The sequence below is a fragment of the Lontra canadensis genome, unplaced genomic scaffold, assembly GCF_010015895.1.
Source record: "Lontra canadensis isolate GAN:19392208 unplaced genomic scaffold, GSC_riverotter_1.0 scaffold46, whole genome shotgun sequence".
Taxonomy (NCBI): domain Eukaryota; kingdom Metazoa; phylum Chordata; class Mammalia; order Carnivora; family Mustelidae; genus Lontra; species Lontra canadensis.
Genome location: NW_022631040.1, coordinates 8,368,846 through 8,393,540, shown reverse-complemented (window position 1 = coordinate 8,393,540; position 24,695 = coordinate 8,368,846). Strand labels below are relative to the sequence as shown.

Genomic DNA, 24,695 nt, shown 5'->3' with positions numbered 1-24,695 from the left:
TTGGGCACCTCGGAGGGTGAGGACTTCAGAAGAAAAATTACTACAGGAAGAAGTAATTCACAACAAGTTAGGACATGTCCCTGTTCTAGCCTTCAGGGTACATCTAGGTATCCTGGCAGAGGGAAGTTGTCATCTTCCACTCACGGTTATCTGCTTTGGAGGAATTCTGGCAGGCAGAAGAACATGAAATAGGGGTCTCGCTTCATGAGGATTTTTAGTATGTCCTTAAACGTTTTCCTGGAAAGAGAGTCCATTATACTTTGAATCACACCTGAAAGGCAGACTTCAGAATAGAGAAGTATAATCTGATAACAACGATTCTACACTATTACAAAGAGTAGATTGGGATTACCTTACTCAATCAAGAGACTTTTCTGGTTTTTCGTGAAAGAGTTATATTTGCATATATGCGTTTTTACTAGGTTATATATAGAAAATAAATACATGGCTATAGTACTTAGTATTATACAAATTGCTTCTATAAAAGCATATATATGGAAATGTAATTTTTTTTTTTTAGAAAAGTTTGAAATTAGATCAAGCTCTGTGGAGTGAATGAGGATACTGTATCTTTGAACAAAGAGGTTTTTAGGGTTAATCTTGTCAAGTCTTTTGATCAGAGGCTCCTTAGAAGATGTGGCTCAGTTGGCCAATTGTCATTCTGGCCCCATATCCAATGAGGACCTGAGTGACTTTCAGAAGGCTAGATATTAATCAGAAGACATGGTATTTGAAACAATATCAATTGTATATTAAATAGATTCTTTTATTTCTCTAATACCCTTAATTATATTATTTTAGTGATGATAAGACATCAAATGACATAGAATCAGAACTATTTACCCTCCTTAAAGCTAACTTTATTTTTTTAAAAAGCCATTATGAACAATAATATATAATACTTCGTACATTTCTCCCAATTTGTAATTACTCCCTGGGAGCAAGTTAGGTACTTTACAAGGGCACATCCAGTCCTTTTGGTCTCTCGGGTACCATTTAGTAAATTATCAGCACAGTGCAATAAACGACACCCAAGACCCAGAAAGCATTAGTGCACTACTCAAGGCACCTACATCCCTTTTAGGGGGAATATCACACACACTCTGGGGAATCTGACAACATAGTCACCAACTGTATACACATTTAAGGAACTAGAGAGCTCATCTTCAGAGTAGGTTTTTAAAGAAACATTTTTTAAAAAAAACAACTGAAAATAGACTTTTAATTCTCCCTCATGGATAAATGATGCTTGAAGGCACTCAGTAAAGGTTAGCTAAAAATAATTATTCGGCCCACTACAGAGGTGGTGGCTCCTTAGAATGCCACACTGAAAGAGGAGGGAAATGTACTCCTTTTTTTGGCCCCCACAATCTCTATTCCCGCAGAGAAAGGACAACAGTTGGATTTCCTCAGTGCTGATTCTTCCTGACTAGAGGCCATGATCTTCTACCTACAGGTAGGAAGTTGACATATAAATAAAGTATAAAACATTGCACAGTACCAATTGGCATAGCATTCTTTGTTGAACACATTTCTCCTGCCTTATCTTACCACAAAGCAAGTCTTACAGAGTCTAAATGGTTAGAATTTTCATGCACGTAGACATTGTGTTGTGATTTGCAGGGCCTGGGTTTGAAGCGAATAGTATTAACCCTTCATCTAGTTTAAGAATTGGTAACACACGGCTGTATAGCCAGTATTAACCCAAGAAGCCCAGCCATCATTTTTATTTAAATCCCTTCCCTGAGACCAATGACTTCTTTCTTCTTTGGCTTCATGTGCACACTGCAAAGTCACATACATTATGAAAGAGCCAAAGGCTGGCCATCTGCCCCACTAGGTTAAGTCACCAGCGCTTGCTTACCCCTGAGACATAATGGCAACGCACTCTATATTTTGGGTGTCAGTGGAGATGGATGCCATGTCTGAAGGGAAATGCACTTGAGTTGATAAAGAGTGAATGATTGGCATTGGGCACAAGCAGTTTCTTCTGTCAGGGCTTCAAAGCATCGCTTATGAGACCAGCCATGATGACAGCTCCATGCCAGGACTGCGCTTCATACTTGATCCTGACTAGCACCGCCCATTTGCCCAAGTGCAATTTTTAATGTAAAAATTCTACATATCATCTTACAGAATAAAGCAGAGAAGTCACCTCATGCCCACATTTCAATTTCATACCATCAACAGGCACCTTTCTGCATCAGCCAAAGCCTCTCGGAACTTCCTGGTGCCATAAAAGGACACCAAGAGCAATATTTTTAGTGTGATATAGCAAGACGGTGATTTTCGTCAAGCTCGTGACATGTCTGAAACTGGAAAGAGATAGATAGGCAGAAAAAGAACTGTACACAGAAAAACAAATGCTGCTTTGAGTGCAAAGAGAAGTTCTCATGGACAGAGAAAAGGGTTGTGAAGAATCTTAATGGATTTTTTTTCAAATAATTTGTCATTTATATCAGAGTACCACCAATATCCAGTTCCATGCATTTTTAAAAATCTAGTGTGCTGGTGCCAAATAATAATAATGCACATTTCCTATGAATATTTTAAATCCCGTTAAACGTGTGTTAATAAAAGATGTTTGTTCCAGCCAACTTGGTCAGTGTAGTGTTCGACTGCTTGCAACCAGATAAATACAAACAACTCCTGGTTCTTGTTGTGTGTGTGTGTGTGGGGGGGGGGGGGGTTGTTTTTGGTTTTTGTTTTTTTTGCATGCTGCTGGCAGTTCAAGCACCTGACCTATCTGCAGTTTACAAAAATACATTAAGATTGTGTTAGACTTGGATGCATATGATTGACAACATGAAGACATTTGCCAAAGCACTGAAATTTCAGGATATTTTTTTAACCTGAAATAACAATCATTCCTGCTTACATTACTGTTCCTGTTCTCTTGTGTGCTCACAATTGTTTCCTGTGCAATATATGCATATAGAAATTGTAGCTGTCTGGAAGGGTACTTTGGCTGACTAAAATCCTGCCCTGTGGAAAATATAAGTTAACCCACTGTTCTTTAAAAATGTGGATTCCCTAGACCGTCAAAAGTCAGATAACCTATTTTTCTCAAAGTTTTTTAGGTAGCAAGATTGAAATACAGAATATCTTTATTTCAGTCATTTTAACAGCAAACATTTGTGGTGTACACAGGCAATTAGATGATCTGATGAAAATGACATTGTTTTCTAAAAATGACTTCTCTCCTTCCAAAACAAAACAAAAACTCAAATTGGTTCTAGAGTAGACTGTTGAGTTATCATATATTTTTAAAAGACTTAAAAAACTTGATTTTACTAAATTTGAACTTAAAGACTCCACATTTATATTTCAACCACTCATCTAAGAGGCATTATTAAATCAAATTTGTGGGATTTAAGCAGTTTTTCTGTAGATTTACCTAGACAGCTTTTCATAAGCTCATCATATTGCTGACAGACTGATTGTGAGTTTTGCCTGGAGTATGCTAGAACATAGAGCTATGTATCCTATCATTTATACAGTAGAATTTTAAGTATTCTTTACATACTTAACATATTCGATATATTGGACCTTGTTGTTATTTTTCCCACACTTAGAGTTGTACCGTGAACAAGGGACGAAGCAATGAGAGATACTATTCTTGTATCTGGATCCTACGTTACTTTTTCTGTCAGCATTTTTGAGTATCCTTTCCCTAACCCCCTCATTCATCTTTGAGGTTCTCACAGCAGGTTACAAAGGAACAGAGATTCTTCTGAAGTGAGATGGAGAGACATTGCAATGTTAATTGACATCTGTATCTAACAGAACACATTTCTTCCTCATTTGTTGTCTGGCAAAATCTGCTCACTCATCAAGCCTCTGCTCAAATGTCACCTCCTCCATGAAGCCTTCCCTCCCCGTTGCTACTGTCAAATTTTAATTTGTATTGTACTTCATCAACAGCCACTTCTGAACTGTTACTTCTCAGGACCTAAGTCTCTGTCTCATTTGTCTTTGTACCATGGTCTCCCTTTATCTGCGATTTTGCTTTCTTTTATTATGAGTTATGGATGTTAATCTCTTAGTGTGCCTAATTCATAAACCATCATAGGTATGTAGTTATCGCAAAAACATAGTATGCATAGGGTTCAGTACTATCCGCAGTTTCAAGCATCCACTGGGGGTCTTGGAATGTATCCCCTGCAGGTATGGGGGGATGACTCTGTATTCAGGGCCTGGTGGAGTATCTGATAGAGAGCAGGTGCGCCAAAATTGTGAGTTCAAGTATTGATTGAGAAGACTTTTATTTAAGCAACCCTTGAAAACTCAACCAAAACTCAGACTTTATCTGGGTATCTTTCTTGTCTCAGGGACTGAAAGAGACATCAAAATTACAAGGATGTTGTAGACACTGTTCTTTCCTTGAGGCAGCCTTTATCTAGCAAGAGGGACATAGAGTGAAACTGTAGTTAGAGAATAGAGAACTGAAGCTTCTGTGACAGGAAGCCCAGAGGCCAAGCATTTCCCTCAACATGGGATGTCAGGAAAGCCTTCCCTGAGAAGACCAGGAGAAGGAATAGGGAATGACTTATATTTGGAGTTCACTTTATTTAATGGCACATTTCAAATTTATTTCCTCACAATCGGTCCAGAAGAAGGCAGAAGAAGCAATTGTTGCTGGGTTGTCTATGAAAACAGGAGACCTGGGGGGTGGCTTGCAGGTTGTTCTACCAGTGGTTTCAGCCTCAGTCTGAGATAAGGCAGATGAAGAGGAGGCAAATGTGAGAAGGAAATCCCCAAAACATTCCTCATTCTCTCCCTTGGTCAGAGGCAGCCTGCTGGCTTTCCCTTTCATTCAACATTGACTGTCTTGACTGGAATAATGAATGTTCTAACTAGAGAGGTGTCTCCTAGCCCAAAGTATGTCTATTTCAAAATGAAGCAGGGAGGTATATATAAGAAGAGGGTTCTAGAAGGAAAATACTTTTTCTTATTCTCGAAACCTATACTCTGAGTCTTGTGACAGGGAGAAGTAAAACTCTGTTATGAAATTGGATTAATTGATCAAGATCATTCTGGAGCAGGATTTTCTGGATCATTTAATAAATACAGTTGTGCTCTTAAGAATATTTAAGTTTTGAAATTAATATTGCATGGCCCACATCTTTTCACTATTGTGTTTTAGAATTTGAAGTCTCAATCTGCACCTTAAGAAATGTTCTCTATGAGAGAAAAATGAGAACATTTTAAAATTAGAGTGGAACATATCTATAGCAGTAGATTTTATTTTATTTAATGAAGAAATATGAACTACAGGTTTCAATAATGTTGACAATTATTTTGCTTTCTCTGTTCTAAAGAGTCTTCCTAATTGTTTTAAATTTTAGCTTCTGAATGCGGACATATAGGTATCTTGTTTTGTCCATAACAGAAGATCCATGATGAAAAGTAAATTATTTCATCTGCTGATTTAGAGAGCAAAATGGCTCTGTATGCGTATCACTACATACTTTGTTTTCTGGTACATGGATCCCACCCCCGCCAAATTCTTATACTTCGAGAATTAATAAAAGCAAATATTTATTTTTTTTTACATTCTTATTTTTATATCCTAAGATCCAAAGCTAAAAGCAACTAACAGAAACTCCTTTGAAAGGATGGATTGATTAATGAAATGTTCTACCCACCTGGCCTCAATATCCCACCTGCGCTCTTGGATCTCTTTTGGCCACATAAGGCATACTGTTCTTCTAAATCTGGAACTTCCAGTTCTTTCAGGACATTTTCTCTGCTTTCATGAATTCTCACATCGACACTTTTAATTTTCTGTCCCAAACTTTCAAGGAAGAATCCGTAGCCATTCACCACACAATATGCCCCAGTTCTTGAAGTCAAAACATTCTTCCTAAACTACATTCTGTTCTCTCATGGGAGAAATGGAGAAAAAGAGTTTCCGATATTGGTTTTCCTCCTTGCAGACTATCAAATAGTATCCTTTCAATTTCAACAAGCTTCCAGTCTTCAAAACCTCCTTTTATTAGATACCGATGTGATGCCCGTGTTACACAGCCCATTTCCTATTTTATCAGTTGTCAAGAAGCTGCACATTCATTTTTGTGCAAAACAAGGAGTACCCAGTTTTAATATTTGTTTTGGGATACAACTATCATACCCCTTCATCATCACAAGATTAATATTTCTTTACCTTTATTTTATGGGTCCTGTTTCATTTAAGTCTTTTCTTATGAGCTGTCAAAAATCCTTTTTGGGGAGAAGTTGAGATATAAATAATACATTGATAAAATAATTCATGATTAAAGAGAAGATAGAATCCATCCCTCTTCTGCTAACATAACAGTAGCAAATATCGAAAGACTACATTAACAATAGCGTGTAATATATTGCTATATATAATTATACACCCATCTATTTGCCACCTTGATTTTGAATTTACTGGCAATTTTAGGGGATATTCATGTGTGTAGTTAATATTACTGAACAGAGCTTTTAAACTGAGTTTTTAATTAGAACAGTAAAAAGTTGCTTTAGGGCAATAATGAGAACCTCACAGGAAAACTGAGCAGTCGTGGTAATTCTAATAGCGAACAAGTGTAGAATACTTGAGCGGACCACTAGAAGTTCTGTCTGTGCCCCAGGTGGAAGTCATTCGAACTGTTTATTCCCCCCACACCCACATACACATGCACGCGCGTGTGCACACACACCCATCCTGAGATGCACACCTGACTATGAAAATAAATAAGCGGACCCCTCCGCTAACGATTGTGTTACTCTGTTTCAGGCCGGGGCTGATCTTTTGAAGCTGATGAGCAAAATAGCTTCCCATAAAAGATAATTTCATTTGCCAAAATGAAACTACTTTCTGTTATTAATGCTGTAATGAAATGGCCTGAAATATGAATCAGGGATCTCAACAGGAAGGATGCTCCCGTTCCCAGCTCCGGGAGGGAGTTCTCTAAACAATTACACCCACGGAGAGGGCTGTACAGTTGTATTTTCATCACTGGCCAGTTGAGCTGTGTGGCTGTCATACGTTCCAGTCTCCCCTCCAGTGACAGCCGCATTGACAACATGTTATACTCCACATTGATTTTACAGTTAAGGAGCTGATTGTGATATATAGGGATTTTAAGAATTCAGCTGAGAGGCTGACTTTTGCCTTTTATCATTCCATTAAAATTTTATAACCATCTTTTTCATGTCATTTCATCCATGAATTCTTACTTTAGAAAGTGATAGCTACCACTGTGAGCATAACTTTTCTCATGTTCAGAGCTTTTTATTGTATTAGCAAACTACCCCAATTATAGTTATTACTCATGTTTTACATAATTGTGGTGACCCTTTCCACCATGCAGGAGCATGCCAGTTGATTTGTATATAGAATTAGATGATTCGGCTTATCATTTTAAAGCATTAAATTGAAAGAGTGCCAGGAGTCAGGTTTTAACACTTCCCTGGCCAAAGGAGCTAATTAAGCTCCTTTCAGCTTTCTCTACTGAATCACACAAGTTTAAGGACCCTTCTTGCAACAAGAGCAGGGAGCCAACTCAGCCAGAGGGGGAAGCTAATAAAATGTATGCTGGCTTTTAAGGGGCGGGGGCGGGGCACGAAATTGAAATTGAACATTTCATCTTTCCCAAGATAAGAGATCATCTTTAAGGAAAGCCTGTGTTCTGGGAGAGTTTGAAGTGCTAGTTCATCTCGTGACCATAGATGTTTCACCTATAAAACTACCATCAGATTCAGGAGAAAAAAAAGGTGTATCCCTATCCTCAGAGGAAGCAAACTCTTTCGTTGTTTCTTTTCTCTGAAGAAGCTCACAGTTTAAGAGTGCACAAATGAGGAATTAACTAATAATTAACTAAGCAAGACTCTGCTAGAAACCCTCATAGAAACTCTCCCGATTCTTAAATGTAGATTATTCTTTTGGGGGAGGGAGGGGGAGTGGTGAGATAGGGTAAGGCAATAAAGACTAGAATCCCCTTCTTTGATTTTAGGGACCCCAATGTCAGAGGATCCGGTTTTCCAAAATGACACTGGCATCTTGTAAGACTCACACTTACCTTCCTTTAGGAAAAGCCAAATCTGGATGACGAGTGTAAATAAGCAAGGATCTGTATCCTTACAGTGATCTATTAATTGCGGCCACTACTATCTATTCAGAGAATAAAAGAAATGTCACAGTGGTTTTAAGAAAGCTTTAAAATGAAAGCTAACAACAGATTAACGTGGAAAATATGATCCTTATCAAAATCACTGTACTTTTAGGATTTTTCTCCTTCAAATCAGATGCATTACCAAATTGTCGGGAACGGCTTGATTTCAGGGTGAGAGCACTATAACATCTTCCCTCTCAAAAAGTAATTAAGTTTCGACCGTCAGTCCGGTTGGCGACAAATGTGGGTCGTGTTTTGTGAAAGTGGGCTCGTTTTCGTGCCCATATAACCCAGCTATTATTGTAATCACTGGCTTTAAGAAGCAGCGGTTGCATCTAAAATTTAAACCTGGGGTGTAACACTGAATCACACACACACACACTCACATAATCAACGCTGTTTTAAACAATTACTAAATCCAAGTATATCTTCTTTAAAGATTTTCAATAAAATCTAATGTTCACAGAAAAATCTCATAAATGTCAAAATTGCTATGGGCAGAAAAGGGGGATATAGTATTTTCTTGATCTGTTGTAGCAATTTATAGATTTCAGGCCGTGGTTTATAAGAATGCTAAATGTTCTGGAATTACAGCTGTTACTGATCAGTGATTGAGCCAGATTTGTGTTATTGCACCATGTTCTTGCTTGTACCTAGAGAGCAGTAAAGCCTCCATATAATAAAAAGCACCTGCATTTTAAATGAAATTTCAATTGAAAAACTTAACAGCCCTTCAAATTGCAGAATTTAACGCAGCCCAGTAAAGCTTAAATAACACTTTGCCTCCGCAGGCTGAGGGGTTTGCATTCAAGGTGACTTGATTGTGTCGCATGGTGAAATTATTTACAATTAAGGAATTTCTCTGGAGGGCTGCAGAATATTTGCTGTTCCACAACACCTAAGCAGGCATATGGTGGGCCTTTTTCAGTATTCATGGAGCCTCCTGAACCTTTATGATAATTGAATCAGTTAGAGTGCTGAGCGGAGCAAGCATAAAACCTGTTAACCTAAAGGTCAGATCTGTGCATTGTTTATTTATCAGTAGGTGAAAGAGCTAAATCGGCAGCTTCTGTCACAGTCGCAGTAAAAAATCACCTATAATATTAACAGGGAGTAGATAAATTGCAAAACATGGATTAGAATGATAAACAGAACTAGGTATAATATGGAATATATAATGAGAGATGCTGAAGGATTTTACTGGGCTGTAAAATATGCAGGTTTGTTATGATAGCGTTAGTGATTATAATTAGTTGCTGGGGCTCTAGAAAAATGGAACTTTGGTTACGGCAGCCCTCTGGTATCATTCTGTTTTAACACCTTTACTGCAGAAAAGTCTGCTTCATATGTTTAATCATTAGCTTAAGAAAGACAAATGAATTTGATGAAATTCTCTTAGAAAGGAAAAATGACAATTGAGCTCCATAATATTCAACTAGTACTTCCCATACATTTAAGGACAAAGCAGTCACAGTCCTTGTCTCTACTGTCCTATGACATCTATTTACTTTCTAATTGGCCTTTGCCAAGTGTCCAATTTCATACTTGTACAGAAGAGTTATCATTCATTTTAGTTTTATTTTGAAGAGATGGGGGAAGTTTGCAAGAGATAATCACTTTTTGTATTTATGCCACTTTATAGAACCTGGACCTATGGACCCTCCAATTCTTCTGGATGTGAAGTCAAGAATGATGTTGGTCACCTGGCAGCATCCTTTAAAGTGCAATGGGGTCATTACCCATTATAACATTTACCAACATGGCCACCTCTCCCTGAAAACTTCTGGAAATATCACTAATTGCACAGTGATCGATTTGCGCCCATATACTGCCTATAAGTTCCAGGTAGAAGCCTGTACTATGAAAGGATGTTCCCTCTCTCCAGAGTCCCAGACTGTAAGGACACTCCCAGATGCACCGGAAGATATCCCAAGTCCAGAGCTGTTCTCTGATACCCCAACATCTGTGATTATATCTTGGCATCTTCCCAAGCACCCCAATGGCTTGGTGGAGAACTTCACAATTGACAGAAGAGTCCAAGGGGAGGAAGAAGTTACTACCCTGGTGACTCTCCCAAGAAGTCATTCCATGAGGTATATTGACAAGACTTCTGCTCTTAGCCCATGGACAAAATATGAATACAGGGTAGTAATGAGCACTGTTAATGGAGGTACAAATAGCAGTGCTTGGGTAGAAGTGACCACGAGACCCTCACGACCTGCTGGGGTACAGCCACCCGTGGTGCGTGTGCTAGGACCTGATTCAGCCGAGGTAAGACACTGAGTGTTCTTTCTCCTTTGCAGACTTCGGAATTTACCCTTCATTGACTCTGTGTTGAACAGAGCCATCTACTGACAAAAGGCACACATTTGTTGTTTTAGGCATTCGCTGGAGAAACTGGGTTTTGGCCTTTGGCCCAAACTATCTTGAATTCGATGTCAGTTTTTCATTTCTCCCTGTATCCCCTTAATTATATTGTTGAGATGCTTCCATTTGCCTCACACACCTGAAATACTTTGAATGTCACAATGGGATGCTTAGCTTAACCACCACGTCAGATTTAAATAGATCAGAAAATGAGAAGAGATGGGAAAATGCAGACGAATGGATTAGCATACTAACAAAAGTTCCAATTACCAATATTCTGATTTTTTTTAATGATCAAAGAATCAAAACGATGGGGAAAGAAATAAAAATAGCATATTACTGGGCTATCTAGAAAGTGTTCAGTTATTCACTTCATTCTACTGGGAATGAACTCTGGAGGACAGGATAACTACCATTGTTTTGGCTTGCATACAAACTTCATTCAAGGGAAATTAGTGTAACCAAACAGGAGGGAGTTTTGTAGCTTAGAAGCCTCTTTTGTGTAAATACACACATGCTTCCATGGATTCAGTCTTGTACTACTGCCAAAAGTATTGGTACAGTAGCTTGCTCACCAGAGCACAAAACAAAGGATATTTGCATAACAGCAAAGTTCATCTGTTGAAATTATTACTTGGATCTATGTTGTGTGTTCTCTCTCCCCCACAAAAGCAAACACTAGATGTTGCTAAACAGTATAGATTGTTGAAGAAATTTAATTTGACCTGCAAACTAAGAGCTATTTTTAAAAGCCCTTTTTTAGCTTCAATGAGAGACTAGCAAAGCAACACACCTTTTTGATAGAAATATCAAAAGTATATCAAATTCTGTTGAGCACCCACTAAAAGGAAATTAATTTGAAGTACATGGCATATAATGTTTATTAGACAGATTGGGCAACCTTAAGAATCGCTCTTCATTCAAAAGAAAAACCAAACCAAACCAAACAAAATCCCAGACAAACCTAGAGTCATTAATCATTCCAGAAATAACTTTTTGTTTTAATCCTGAGGGAATCTTACAGAACTTCAGTAGCAATACCAATCGATACAATGCGACTTATGCACTGTCCCTTCTCAAAGGCAAAGCTACATATGTACTGGACATTTTTCTGGATCCTCTATGACAAAAATTTAATAACTAGTCAGATCTGAAAAAAAGAACAAATATTTTCAGAAGAGTAATGTCTCCATGCACAATGCTACTTAATTTGGCATATATAAATAATGATCAAAAGTACCCAAAACAAGTGGCCTTGCTTTTTCTTCTTCTTCTTCTTTTTTTTAATTCCCACTTTTGGTTTGGTAACCTCATCCCAGGATGAAACAATGTACATGGCTTGTCGGCTTGCTTGACTAAAGTTTAGATTAGCTTGGCTGGGGAGCTCAATGTCCCAGGCTCTCGCCTACCAGGTCAGGAATCTCAAATCTCTAAGAAGGTACCTGAAGTATATGGCCGTGGTACATTAACAGAAGTTTTTTTTTTTTAAATCATAATTTTAAATCATTAATTAATTCTCATTATATTTATATCTAGAAAAGAAAAAGTTATCAATGGAGAGACTCTTCAGGAATATTCAACTGAATCTAGTTTAGGCTGATACATATTTAAATATTAAAGTGACATATTTGTGCTTCAATATAATTGGCTCACATTATGTTCAGAACGATCTCAAAATTGCTAAACTACATCTTCCAGTGATACTGCTTACCTGACACACAAAAGCATGTGACTGCAGTAGAGTGATTTCTCTCTGTAAAACATGAGATCTAAAAGTTAAAATTGCGTATACGTGAGATATTAATGACAAGTATTGTCATTAATGCACCGGTTAAGAAATTGATTCGACATTTACCACATAGAGTCATTCTGAGTATTAGGATGAAGGAAATCGTCACTAATATTAACAGCAACAACAATAGTAACTTCAGTTCTGCTAACATTTATTGAGCAGGGACATACCTTCATGAGTGCCTTTTTAAGCACTGAGGATACACCAGAGACCAAAACAGAATCCTTACTTTCATGGAACTTACATTTTAGACAGAACTACACGAATAAATATATAATATGCTCAGAAGTGACAAGGACTTGGTTGAAAAAAAAAATCAGCTTAAGAGGAATAAAGAATACAGTCAATAGGGTGGGGGAGAACAGGACTGGCCTGGTATTTCTCCCTAGTTCTTTCTATATTGGGCCATATGTTCTGTTTACCACTACCCCATCCTGCCTGTCAGAAGTCATGATCTAACAAGGAATGCAGGGAAAACTCTATATACTTACTTAGGTCAAACAGAAAACAAATAACATGATAATAAGTGCAAAAAGGTGATATGACTTGGCATACATTTGAACTTTAAGAAGGGAAAATTGGAGAGCACAGCTGTATATCAAAGTCATATTCTTAATTCTGTTTTTGATTATTTGATTATAAAGAAAATAAATAATATATGATGTCAGAGAGGTTATCTAAAAAAGTAAAAACCATGCAGGTTTATTTGGTATTTAATCATGTAAGAAAATTCATTGCATTTTCTAAAGTTGGCAAAAGTGCTCTACTAAAACTTGAAAAAGATAGTTCGGTAGAACTATAGACTAATTTCATATATGAATATAGATTCAGAACTTTTCAATAAAATATTAGCAAATTGAATCAAGGAGTATATTAAAAGAATGACATGCCAGGAGACATTTGGCTTGACTCCAAAAATGTAAGGATGGTTTAATGTCATGACATCTATCAACATACTTCCTAAGTCAACTGAAAGAAATATAAAGTCGATTTCTAGGATTGCTGGTGTTTAAGACTCAACTGTTCACTTTATAAAAGTGCAAGATTTACAAGGTTGCTTATAAAGGTTTAGAGGTTGCTATACTGAAGTATTTTATTTTGTTTTGTTTTTAATTTTTTTCATTTATTTATTTGTTTTTCCTCACCATAGCACATACCCTCCCCAATGTCCATCACCTAGCCACCCCATAGCTTCCATCCCCCTCTCCTCCAGCAACCCTCAGTTTATTTCCCAAGATTAAGAGTCTTTTATGGTTTGTCTCCCTCTCTGGTTTCATCTTGTTTCATTTTTCCCTCCCTTCCCCTATGATCCTCTGTCTTGTTTCTCAAATTCCTCATGTCGGTGAGATCATATGATAATTGTCTTTCTCTGATTGGCTTATTTTGCTTAGCATAATACCCTCTAGTTCCATCCACGTCATTGCAAATGGCAAGATTTGGGGTTTTTGTTTTTTGGGTTTTTTTTAATGGTCTTGAGTACAATTGAGGACTAATAGAAAATAAAACATGCAGTTATGTCGTGTAACTGTGATGTGGCAAAAAAAAACTTCGATGGTGATGACTCAAGCACAGCCCCACCTTCCACAGCTAAAGCAGAATGAAAGACAAAAGGTCTGCAGTTCTCAGTCTTCAAGTGTCAGAGCTTTCGCTCCGCTCAGACTGCTAAAGACACCCACTGTGATCATGGGCTACAAGGAGTAGCAATGTCCACCAGATTCTGTCCATGCATTGTGTTACTAGGGTGTATACTCTTAGTGTCGCTCATTTACAAATCTGATAATAACCCAAAGTAAAAAGAGTTGTCTTAATCACCATTTTATCACCCATTCATGAAGGTGGGCCTGTCATTGATGTCTGCTTAAATCAAATAATAATATATATTATTTATATATATTTGTAGTATCTTATGGAAGAAAATGAAATAGCAATGATGACTACTATTTACCAAGTTCATATTAAGTTCTAGGAATTGCTCTCATTCAATGCTTAATCCACCTCTAGCAAAGAGATACTATTACTATCCCCATTTCATAGGCAGGAATACTGGGAATTAAAAATAGAAGTAACCGGGGCACCTGGGTGGCTTAGTGGGTTAAGCTTCAGCCTTCGCCTCAGGTCATGATCTCAGGGTCCTGGGATCGAGACCCTCGTCGGGCTCTCTGCTCAACAGAGAGCTTGGTTCCCCCTCTCCTTCTGCCTGCCTCTCTGCCTACTTATGATCTCTCTCTCTGTGTCAAATAAATAAATAAAATCTTAAAAAAAATAAAAGAATAGAAGTAACCTACCTAAGATTACATATGGAGAAGAGCTGGGATTCACCCCAAAGCAATATGGTGGTTCTAAGAGCCCATGCTGTTCTCAACTTCTTTACACTGCAACAGAAGGAGACTATGCTGTCTTCCTGGGTGAAAGGACTTAATTCCACAGTAAGTTAATCCTTCCAAGGTTGACATATACACCTAACATCAATCAAATCAGACTGCCAATAATGTTTTGTTTCAAACTGGATAAAATGATTTTAAGTTATATAAAGAAGGCTAAATGGTCAAACTAGTCCAGAAAATTGTGAAAGAAAAAAATGCCAAGGTGACATCTTCAGTATTTCAACTTATCATAAAGCTACTGAATCATGACATGGTATGGTATTAGCATAACAACAGACAAATGATCACTTGAGCAGACTAGAGGTTAGATACAGATACAAGTATACGTGAGAACTTAACTTATTGTAGAAGCAACATTTTATTTCAGTGGGAAATAATGTTTTTAAAAAAATAGCACTGGCCTGACAGTCCATGTGTAAGAAAAAAAGATCTTTCTATTATAACTAAATTCCAATAAATTAAAATTTTAATGTGAAAAAATAGCTTAGAAAAAGAATTTTATATCATTTAAAGATTAGACAGATCTTTCCAAAGAAAAACAAAACAAAACAAAAAACAGAAACTATGACTTAAAGGAAAAGCTAAGGGCACCTAGCTGAAGGGTCTGCCTTCAGCTCACATCATGATCCTGGGGTTCTGGGATTAGAGCCCCATGTTGGTTGGGCTCCCTGTTCAGAGGGGAGCCTGCTCCTCTCTCTCCCTCTGCCCCTCCCCACCCTGCTCATGCACTCTCTCTAATAAATAAATTAAATCTTTAAAATTAAAGAAAAAGAAAAGATTTTTTAAAAAAGAAAAATAATTATATATAGCTAGAAAATAATTTGATTGTTTCTTGCTGGCCATAAGACTCCCTCAAAAAAGAAAAAAACAAAACAAAAAAAACGTTAAACTCCAAGAGATAGATTGGTAAAATACAGCTGTAACACACATTATAGAAAAATAGGTTATTTCCCCATAATATACAAAGAACTTCTAATAATTTAACATAAAATGGTAATTCAATAGGAAATAATGTGCAAAATATGGATAATTTAGAGGGGAGATATGCAAAGGGTCAATAATATTTGGAAATATTTATCCCTTGCCAAAAATGTCAAGAGAATGCGGGGGCACCTGGGTGGTTCAGTGGGTTAAGGCCTCTGCCTTCGGCTCGGGTCATGATCCCAGGGTCCTGGGATCGAGCCCCACATTGGGCTCTCTTCTCGTCAGGGAGCCTGCTTCCTCCTCCCTCTGCCTGCCTCTACCTGCTTGTGATTTCTGTCTGTCAAATAAATAAATAAAATCTTAAAAAAAAAAATCAAGAGAATGCAAACTAATTAGAGAAATAAGTAATAATTAAGAAATAGAGAAATAATAAAGTAATAAGCAAATACTGAAAGGAGTGGTAATTTTAATAGTTTATGAGGAAGCAGATCATGGAAACTTTTCTTTCATTGTCTGTGAAAAAGTGAATTACCTCAACCTTTTAGAAAGTAATCCCTCAATAATGATTAAAATTAAACATAATATAGCTTCTGGCATAGCAATTCTTGCTAATCTGTCCAATAAAAAACAAATACAACAATATATATGCATATATTTTCAAATATTGTTTTTAGCAGTAAGAAAATGTCATTGGGTTAAAAATTGAATAATTTGTTTTCAGTCATGAAAGGAATATTATGTAACAGAAAAAGAATGAGTCTGTCCTCTTGTTAAGTGTAAAAATTAAGTTGCAGATTAACAGGTATAGAATAAACATATCTTGTAAAAATTTTAAAAAGAGAAAGGTTATATATGTGTGGGTATAGTTGCTTTAGTTATATGAGCATACTAGAAAGTATGGGAGGATATATCCCAAAATATTACCTATTCCTTTTAAGAGGGTAGCTGGCAGTGGAGAGGAATGGGAAGAAGGTAGAGGTGAAAGACCATAATCAACTATATATCTATATCTATATCTATATCTATATCTATATCATCTATATCTACATATATTATAAATATATAAATACTATACATATATACTCTTTCTCTAGTTTTAAAATGCAAATCTAATATCTGAAATGAGAAAATAATGTTAACAATTTTAAAAGAAAGCGATGACATTTTGAAAGAGAAAATTTAATTTTATTTCAACAAATATTTTATTGTACAATTTATTCCATGTGAGAAGCTTTGCAAGGGAGTCCTTTGTTAAGAGGAATTGCTATATGGAGTCAAGTATTCCACACTGTTGGTCCTTGTATATCCATATGTTGTATTGATTAAGTAGTCTTAGAGTTATGTAATCACATGTAGACATGAAGCCTTCCAAAAAATAACTGAAAAGAAAACTGGAAATCTAAGAAGCACTCAACTAAAAAATAATTATGGTAGGCAAGACACCTCTGAAATAAGCATTTTATTTCTAGCCAATAACTATAATTCTATGTAACAGATTTCAATGTAAAATTACTATTTTAGAGAACATCTATCTGTCTATCTGTCACTTATTCAGGTCAGGAAGAGACTCTTTGGTGCTAGTTTTCTGGGATTCGGCAATACTCCATAATCCTTCCTGTGGCCCATGTATATAAAAAAAACCATGGGACGTTAAACTGAAAGTGTTAATCTCATACATTTTGGCCATACTATAGTAAATATGGTCTAAAGCCTTGGAAAGAATAGAATACAATATTTAGCTAGCTGGCTCCTTAAAATCTTAGACACATTTATTTTTAATAATGGCTGCAGGGTATTTTCAGGAAGGTAATCCAATTAGATGCCACTTCTGTTAGCTTACTGACCATAAGGACAATTGCCTTCTCCACGTAAAAGTCCTTCGAAAAATTTCTGTAGAAGTAGATTCATGTCTTCCAATTCAATACTGTCAAAAAGACATTTTCTTTCTAACTTTTTAAATGAGAAAAATAGTTCATTTCTAGATGTAAACATTTATAGTACAGAAAATTGGATTTTTTTTCCCCAAAGATCAAATGACTATCTCCAGTGTCATTACATCCAGTCTCTTAACCTCTTCTGGATATCTTATCCAAGATTTATCTCTTTATTTTAAAGATTTTATTTAATTTGAGAGAGAGAGAGCATGAGCATGCGTGGGGTGAGGGTCAGAGAGAGAGAGGGAGATGCAGAGTCCCTACTGAGCAAGAAGCCCCACACAGGGCTTGCTCCCAGGACTCTGGAATCATGACCTGAGCTGAAGGCAGATGCTTAACCGAGTGAGCAACCCAAGCACCCTTCAAGTTTTATGTTATGAATGGTTTTTCTCAGCCTCAATACCAAGTTCCAAATCAATTTACTATTAGCTCAACTGCAGAGTCTCCTAAGTTTTCATTCTTTCGAGTGCTGCCAGACCTTGACCTGAACTCGGAATGTTCTGGCTTGAGAGGCAAAGAAGTGGTATTCCACATATCAGTAGGGTTGAATTTAGCAATCATAACTCTTCCATTTTTCATGTACGTGACAAGTATCAAGAAGCCCTGAGTTTGACCTTGACTCCTTGTTTTGTGTCCACTGAGCATTGCACCTCCAAAACAAATAGAATCCTGTATCTTTTCTACAACCTTTGCTCTTCAGGTTTCTTTGATCTTCCCTACATGCAGACACATCCGCTATGCTCATAAGGAACACATTTAAACCTTCTTTTCGCCCTAGCACAGTGTGGGCCACTCCAAGAAGTTTTTAAAATTAACAATTGCAAGCCATGTAGTAAAATCTGAATAGATACTGGGTCATTGCTAATTATAAATTAGGACACAGTCATCAAGCAACTAGACAACTGACATGTGGTGGGAGCCCATTTTGTTGCCACTTATTAGTAAGAACGCCCTCTGAAAATCCCAGGTGATATTCCTTCTGGAAGAAACTCTTTTCCCTTTGATTTAAGATAGAAAATGTTGGTCAGTCCTTCTCTATCCTAATTTTTGTTACTTTTTTCTGACTTTGATTTTGTATAGAGTTACAAATGTGGCTATCGATATATATTTACTCTGGAAATATGTCTTTTAAATTTTCAAAATAACTATGCTCAGGGAAAACATATAATCTAATCAGCTGTGAGTACAGTTACTTACTGAATTCTATCTCCGTGTGCATGGCATTAAATGGGCATACAATTTAGGCCCTGCCATCAAGAAGCTTACAGGCTATTTAGGAGATGAAATATATACTCCAAAATTTAAGGGACATTGCAAGACAATGATAAGAGAGGAACCAGAATAGTATGTAAAAAAGTGATTTTTTTAATGGCCTATATACATTTTTCTAGGGTTCTTTTACCCCCAAAACATGAGCATACTCATACGCTTAAGTACCACTATAGCCTTAAAAAAATTAGGCAAAAAAAAAAAAAAAAGGAATATTAAACATTGTAATATTCCACTATAAAATGTTTCTTTTTTTCTGGTGCTCAGGCCCATGTGTTAGTTAAACAGGATCATCCTTTGCTTGCCTTTTTCAAGGCTTATCTCTTATATCTGAGACTAGAATTTGCTGCTGCTTTACTTTCTACATGATGCACGTGTGAGATTCAGAAACTCAATTGTGCATCCTCAGAAAATGCAAAGTCTCATTCCTTCTCACCATCAAAAAAAAAAGTAGTGACATATTTAGAGTACATACTAATAATGCAAAGCGGGGAGTTCTGATGTTTCATTTAATTGAGTTATAAACAAGAAAACTGTCAAATCCTGCTGCTGCCCCATTGATGCCTGTGGATGTGTGAATTTCCTCCATGTGTGTGCTCTGTGTCCTTTAGAACACCCGCAGTGGAGATGAATCACTAAGGTGTGTATTAGTCTGACAGTCCTAGAAAGTATCACGACGAAAAGCCAAACCCAGGAAACAGCATTTCATGTAGTTCCTGGTGTACTGCTAATTGATCCCAAACCTTTCATTACTGTCTAGTGCAAAAGGCTAAGTCGAAAGGAGGCATTTAGAAAGTGGCTTAACTGAAAACAAGGCACGGCAAAATTCTAGGTCTTGTGAACTTCACTTGCTCTGTTCGTATGTTGTCACACTGATTCTAAATTTATCTTTTACTTCAGGTCACTTGGAAACCCCCACTCATGCAGAATGGAGACCTGCTTCGCTATGAGATCCACATGCCGGATCCTCGTATCACAATAACCAATGTGACTCCCTCAGTGTTAAGTCAAATAATTACTCATCTGATTCCTTTCACTAATTACTCTGTCACCATTGTGGCTTGCTCAGGAGGTAACGGGTACCTAGGAGGGTGCACAGAGAGTTTACCTACCCATGTTACCACCCACCCAACACTACCTCAGGGCATTAACCCACTGTTGGTGGTTCCACTAAGTGAATCATATGTTGGAATTTCGTGGCAGCCACCATCCAGACCAAATGGACCCAATTTGAGGTAAGAGAAAGTGCATTTGGATTTTGCTATGGTCTTATCTCCAGGAAGGAAGGAAGGAAGGAAGGAAGGAAAGAAAGAAGGAAGGAAGGAAGGAAGGAAGGAAGGAAGGGAGGCTTTTACTCACGTATGAATGTAGAACTAATTCCTAATTGGATACCCCCACTCTTAACTTGAATACAATTTCATATTGTATATCTCGACGTATATGGAGCCATAGAAGTTCGAGATAAGAATATAATTTTGTGAAGCTCTCAAACCCCTTCAAACAACAATCACTGATCTCTAACAATTTTTGATGTAATCCTTCTCTTGATTTTCAGAATATGTTTTTATTATATGTTAGACAAACTCGATGCCTGTTCTGAATGATACATTTACACAAAAATGTCTCAGAATTCTGAAGCTAACACAATAATTCTCTGGCAGGGTATTATTATCTGGAAACTTGTAAAGAATGTGGTCAGGGACATAGATAAGATGAAAGAAACGTGTGTGATTCTGAAATAGCTTTTTAACAATCTCGACACTCAGCCAAGAGTAGCAAGTTGATAATATTATCATTATTTATAAAGCACTGATGGGTTGATGTCTTAGAAAACCATTAACTTTATAAGCATTTTGTATTTCCACTTTGTGTGAAACTGGTGATAATGTTTTGGCAAATCTGAAATAGAAGAAATCTAAAATGTTATCATTCTTACTGATAATAGTAAAATGTGAATGTAGCTGATTGTTTCAAAATAATTGAATACCTAAAACTTGAGCCAGAAGACAGTGATTACCTGGAAAAAAAAACTTCATGATTGTAAATTAAGATGTTTTCTTTTCGTTTATGTGCACACACTAGACACTCATGCTATGCAACAACCTGAGTTTTGGTAATAACATTAGTTGAGATAATCCCAATGTTTCTGCTTGTCTTTTGCTTTAGATATGAGCTTCTGAGACGTAAAATCCAGCAACCACTTGCATCAAATCCCCCAGAAGATTTAAATCTGTGGCACAATATTTATTCAGGAATTCAGTGGTTTTATGAAGATAAGGGTCTTAGCAGGTGAGATTACAAAAACTATAAAAACAAATGCTGGCATTTAGTCTTGAGCACGTTGACTAGTTCAGAGTATCTTTGTGTCTTCATTGTGTGCGCATGTTATCAGTTGTGCAATAAAACATGTTCGGTGATTATCTGTGGCATTAATCATCGAACTGCAACAGTCAGCATGTTTCATGTTTGCCATCTTAACTGTACACTTAAAATAAGCCTTTTGAATTCGAACTTGTACATGTTTAAGCTCTAGCAAGACATGAAAACTTAATAGAGGAATTTGGAAAAACTGAACATCTATAAATGGGGGAGAAGGGGAGAATGACTGGGCACTTACCAAATGCTTAGTACTTCTGGAAAATAATTGTTACAAGTCACTGATCCAACCCCCAAAAACTGTTTAGTTGGCACACCTCACATTTGAAAGAATTCAGCATAGGGTTTAAAGGAACCAGGAGACAGGCAAACAGGATGTCAGCAAAGAGCACCTTGTGGGAGAGCCCGCTGACCTGGGTGCGTTTCATCCAGCACTGGAGAACCAGGTTTGGGACTTCATGCAAGTCATGTAACTTCTCCAGGCTTAACTTTTGTCGATAAAATGAAGAGATTGGACAGAATTGAATGATTTCTCCGCTTTGATGAGTCCAAGCAATGTAATCAAATCACCAGAAAACAAAACAAAACAAAAACCCACAAATAGTGTTTTATGAATGCTTTTCAGACGTGTTTTTCAATAACTTTTCTATAAGCTTTATTATTTTCCTGGACTCACCACTGACTGGTTCTACTCTGACCGCTGTGTACAGCTCTGGCCTTGCCTCCCTCCTCGTCCTCACCTAGGCTTGGCCCAGCCTCGTTCACCTCACTTCCAGGGCCTGTGATGTGCCACACTTCCTGGCTCAGCTTCTCCCCGTACTGCCCTCTCTCTTTGTCTGACCAGCTTATCCATCTCATGCTGGCCAGGAAGTTTCCTAGTGGGCTTTCCTGCCCACTCTTCCTGGCCTGACTCAGCTGCCCCTCCGTATTCTTACAACACCCTCACGTATCACTAGAGTCAGTAATGTACTGGCCTGGGGACTTGTCTGGACACCCCATGGTGTTGTCAGATCCACCCTGACGCAGGGTCTTTGCTTTCATGACTTCTGAACCTTCAGTCCCTAGACTACTGTCTGCACATCCTAGGCCCAGGAATAGTTGTTAAATGAAAGAATACGTCAACTCAGGAAACGGTGGGTTATTTCATTTCTCTGTGCCTTAGGAATGTTAATTGTATTGTTATTCTCTTTAGGGGAATGGATAGAACTAGGGAAAATCTCCATCCTTCTTAAAGGATTGTGATGGGAAAACCTTATGGATATTGTAAGGTTCTGGGGGTTGGGGAGGTAGCATGAATCTGATGAAGCTATAGAGTGAACCACAGGAAATTGCCATTTTTTGGTAAGTCGACCTAAATTATCATGGTCACTAGACTGTTCACTATTTTTAATTATTTACTTCATCCAACATCATTCTATGATTACCACTTCAGTTGAAGAAATTCATGTATTTAGCAATTTCTTCTTGCTGAAAGGCACTAGGATAAGACAAAAATGAATTCAGCATAACCCCTGGCCTCAAAGACCTCACTCAGTCTAGTGGAGGAAAACACACCACTCCCACGGCTATGTGTGTACTAATTGCTTTTTTAAAAAAAGATTTTATTTATTTATTTGAGAGAGAAAGAGCATGGCGGGGGAAGGGTGGAGTGGGGGTCAATCCCAGGACCCTGGGATCAAGACCTGAGCCAAAGGCACATGCTTAACCAAATGAGCAACCCAGGCGCCCTTGTATTAATTTCTGTCATCCCAGTTCGCTACTTAGTCACCAGTACTGCAAAGGGAAATCATATAGAAAAGTAACTTTCTACAATCTGTGAACTCTGAAGGCCTTAAATATACCATTTCTAAAATAAACAGACCTTGACTATTTAACATAACTGAATCAGATGTTTAGCCATGAGATGTTTGAAAAAGAGAATAAACCTCAGAAAATTAATGTTTCTTTGTAGAAGAAATGAAAAGTTATAAAAGAGAGCCAAAGCCAAATATTTATTATTGAAAATTTAGTGATACCTCTAAGAATTTTTAATGAGAAGTCCAAATCTAAGATCTAAGAAAAGAGATATAGTTCAATCCCCAGAAATCAAGTTGAAATGTAAGGTGACATAAACATAGGGATGACAGTTATTTCTAAAAGGGAGGTATACATCTAACAAAATATGCTGAGTGGTATTTTGACTAGCATCATAATACTAAATGCCAAGGGATTTTTTTTTTTTCCTGCTAAGACTATAAAAAAAAAAAAAAATCTTTTTTATTCAAATAACTGCTATGACCCATGTAAGCAGCTTGTGGTAGAAAACAATATGCATTTCTTTTTAGCATTAAAAATAAACAGTGTGAGTCTTCATATGACGAGAACTTTTTTTTCTAGCCCTCTACCCTTTGTAAGTCCAAAAAAAAAAAAAAAAAAGTCTAGGGTCCCTTTCAGCCTGTGGAGGGTTCTCTCACAGCTCTGAGAGAAAACTGGAAATTAGTCCACTGATGGGCACTGTGTGCTGTGACCGTTCTTCTTTTACGAAGTGATCTTTCTCAGTAGAGGCTGCCATTACCCACCTTGACTGCTAGCAGCTAGGGCTCACGGCCCCTGCTGGTAAGCCAGGGGTCTCTCAGACTGCAGAGGGGAGGACCCGAGCTCTCAGCTCACTTTGTTACACACCTGTCTCACAGCTCCTTAATGACCCTACCCTTTGGCTTTTGTTTTCTTGACTTATTTGTTTGGTTGCTATTTTTTGGAGTGGGGAGGACTAATTGAATTCTAAAGCCTTTTAGAGAACAAGCAGTTTCCTATTCTCCTCAGACTCCATCATTCCTTCTTTCTTTCTTATCTTACATATACATAAATAAGTGGAACACTGAAGTGTCTCTCTCCATCTTGACCTGATATCACCACAGCTATATCTAGAATCCGTTTTTAAAATGGCACTTTTCTTGATATAAAAAGTAAAATTAAGATTCACTGGGCATCCCTTTATGAATGTATCTGTGAGTGTAAATATAAAGTAAAGTCAATTTCGTTGGTCAAATGATCTATTTTGGTTAGCTGTATGTTTATGATAGAAAACACACCAATTTAATATAAATTATTATTATATTCTGAAGTTCAAATCATTCTAGTTGTTATTTTTCCCCTTTTTATCTCCATGTACAGAATAGAATATTCTGAGCTAATTATCTAAATAATTTAGTTTAAACAAAAATAGTTTTGTTCCTATGATTGTCTTAGGTAAGGGGTGATTTTATCTGAGCTACACAGTTAAGTTGTCTCATTATTGAATTTTTGCTCTATGTAGACGTGAATTCCGTGTAACCGTAAGTTTATATGATTTGTCAGTTTCTAACTTTTCTTCCTTAATAATTCTGCAAAATAGTCAAGTTATGGTTGTTGGGGGAACCATAACTTTGGGTTCCCTGACATTTTCATCACTTGGAAAACCTGGTGAACATGCTGTTATTATCTGATGCTGTGGTGAGCCAGGCAGGGTTTAATGGGGGGCAGCGACCTC

The 24,695-nt window shown here is 37.2% G+C and overlaps 1 protein-coding gene across 1 annotated transcript in view; it reads left to right on the top strand.

Annotated features, from left to right (window-relative positions):
* Positions 1-24,695, top strand: part of USH2A (usherin) — a 678,599-nt gene that overhangs the window by 423,976 nt on the left and 229,928 nt on the right. The window contains exons 40-42 of the mRNA XM_032872913.1: positions 9,784-10,412; positions 19,712-20,046; positions 20,978-21,100. Of these exons, the coding sequence (XP_032728804.1) occupies positions 9,784-10,412; positions 19,712-20,046; positions 20,978-21,100 (1,087 nt within the window). The remainder of the gene's footprint in view (positions 1-9,783; positions 10,413-19,711; positions 20,047-20,977; positions 21,101-24,695) is intronic.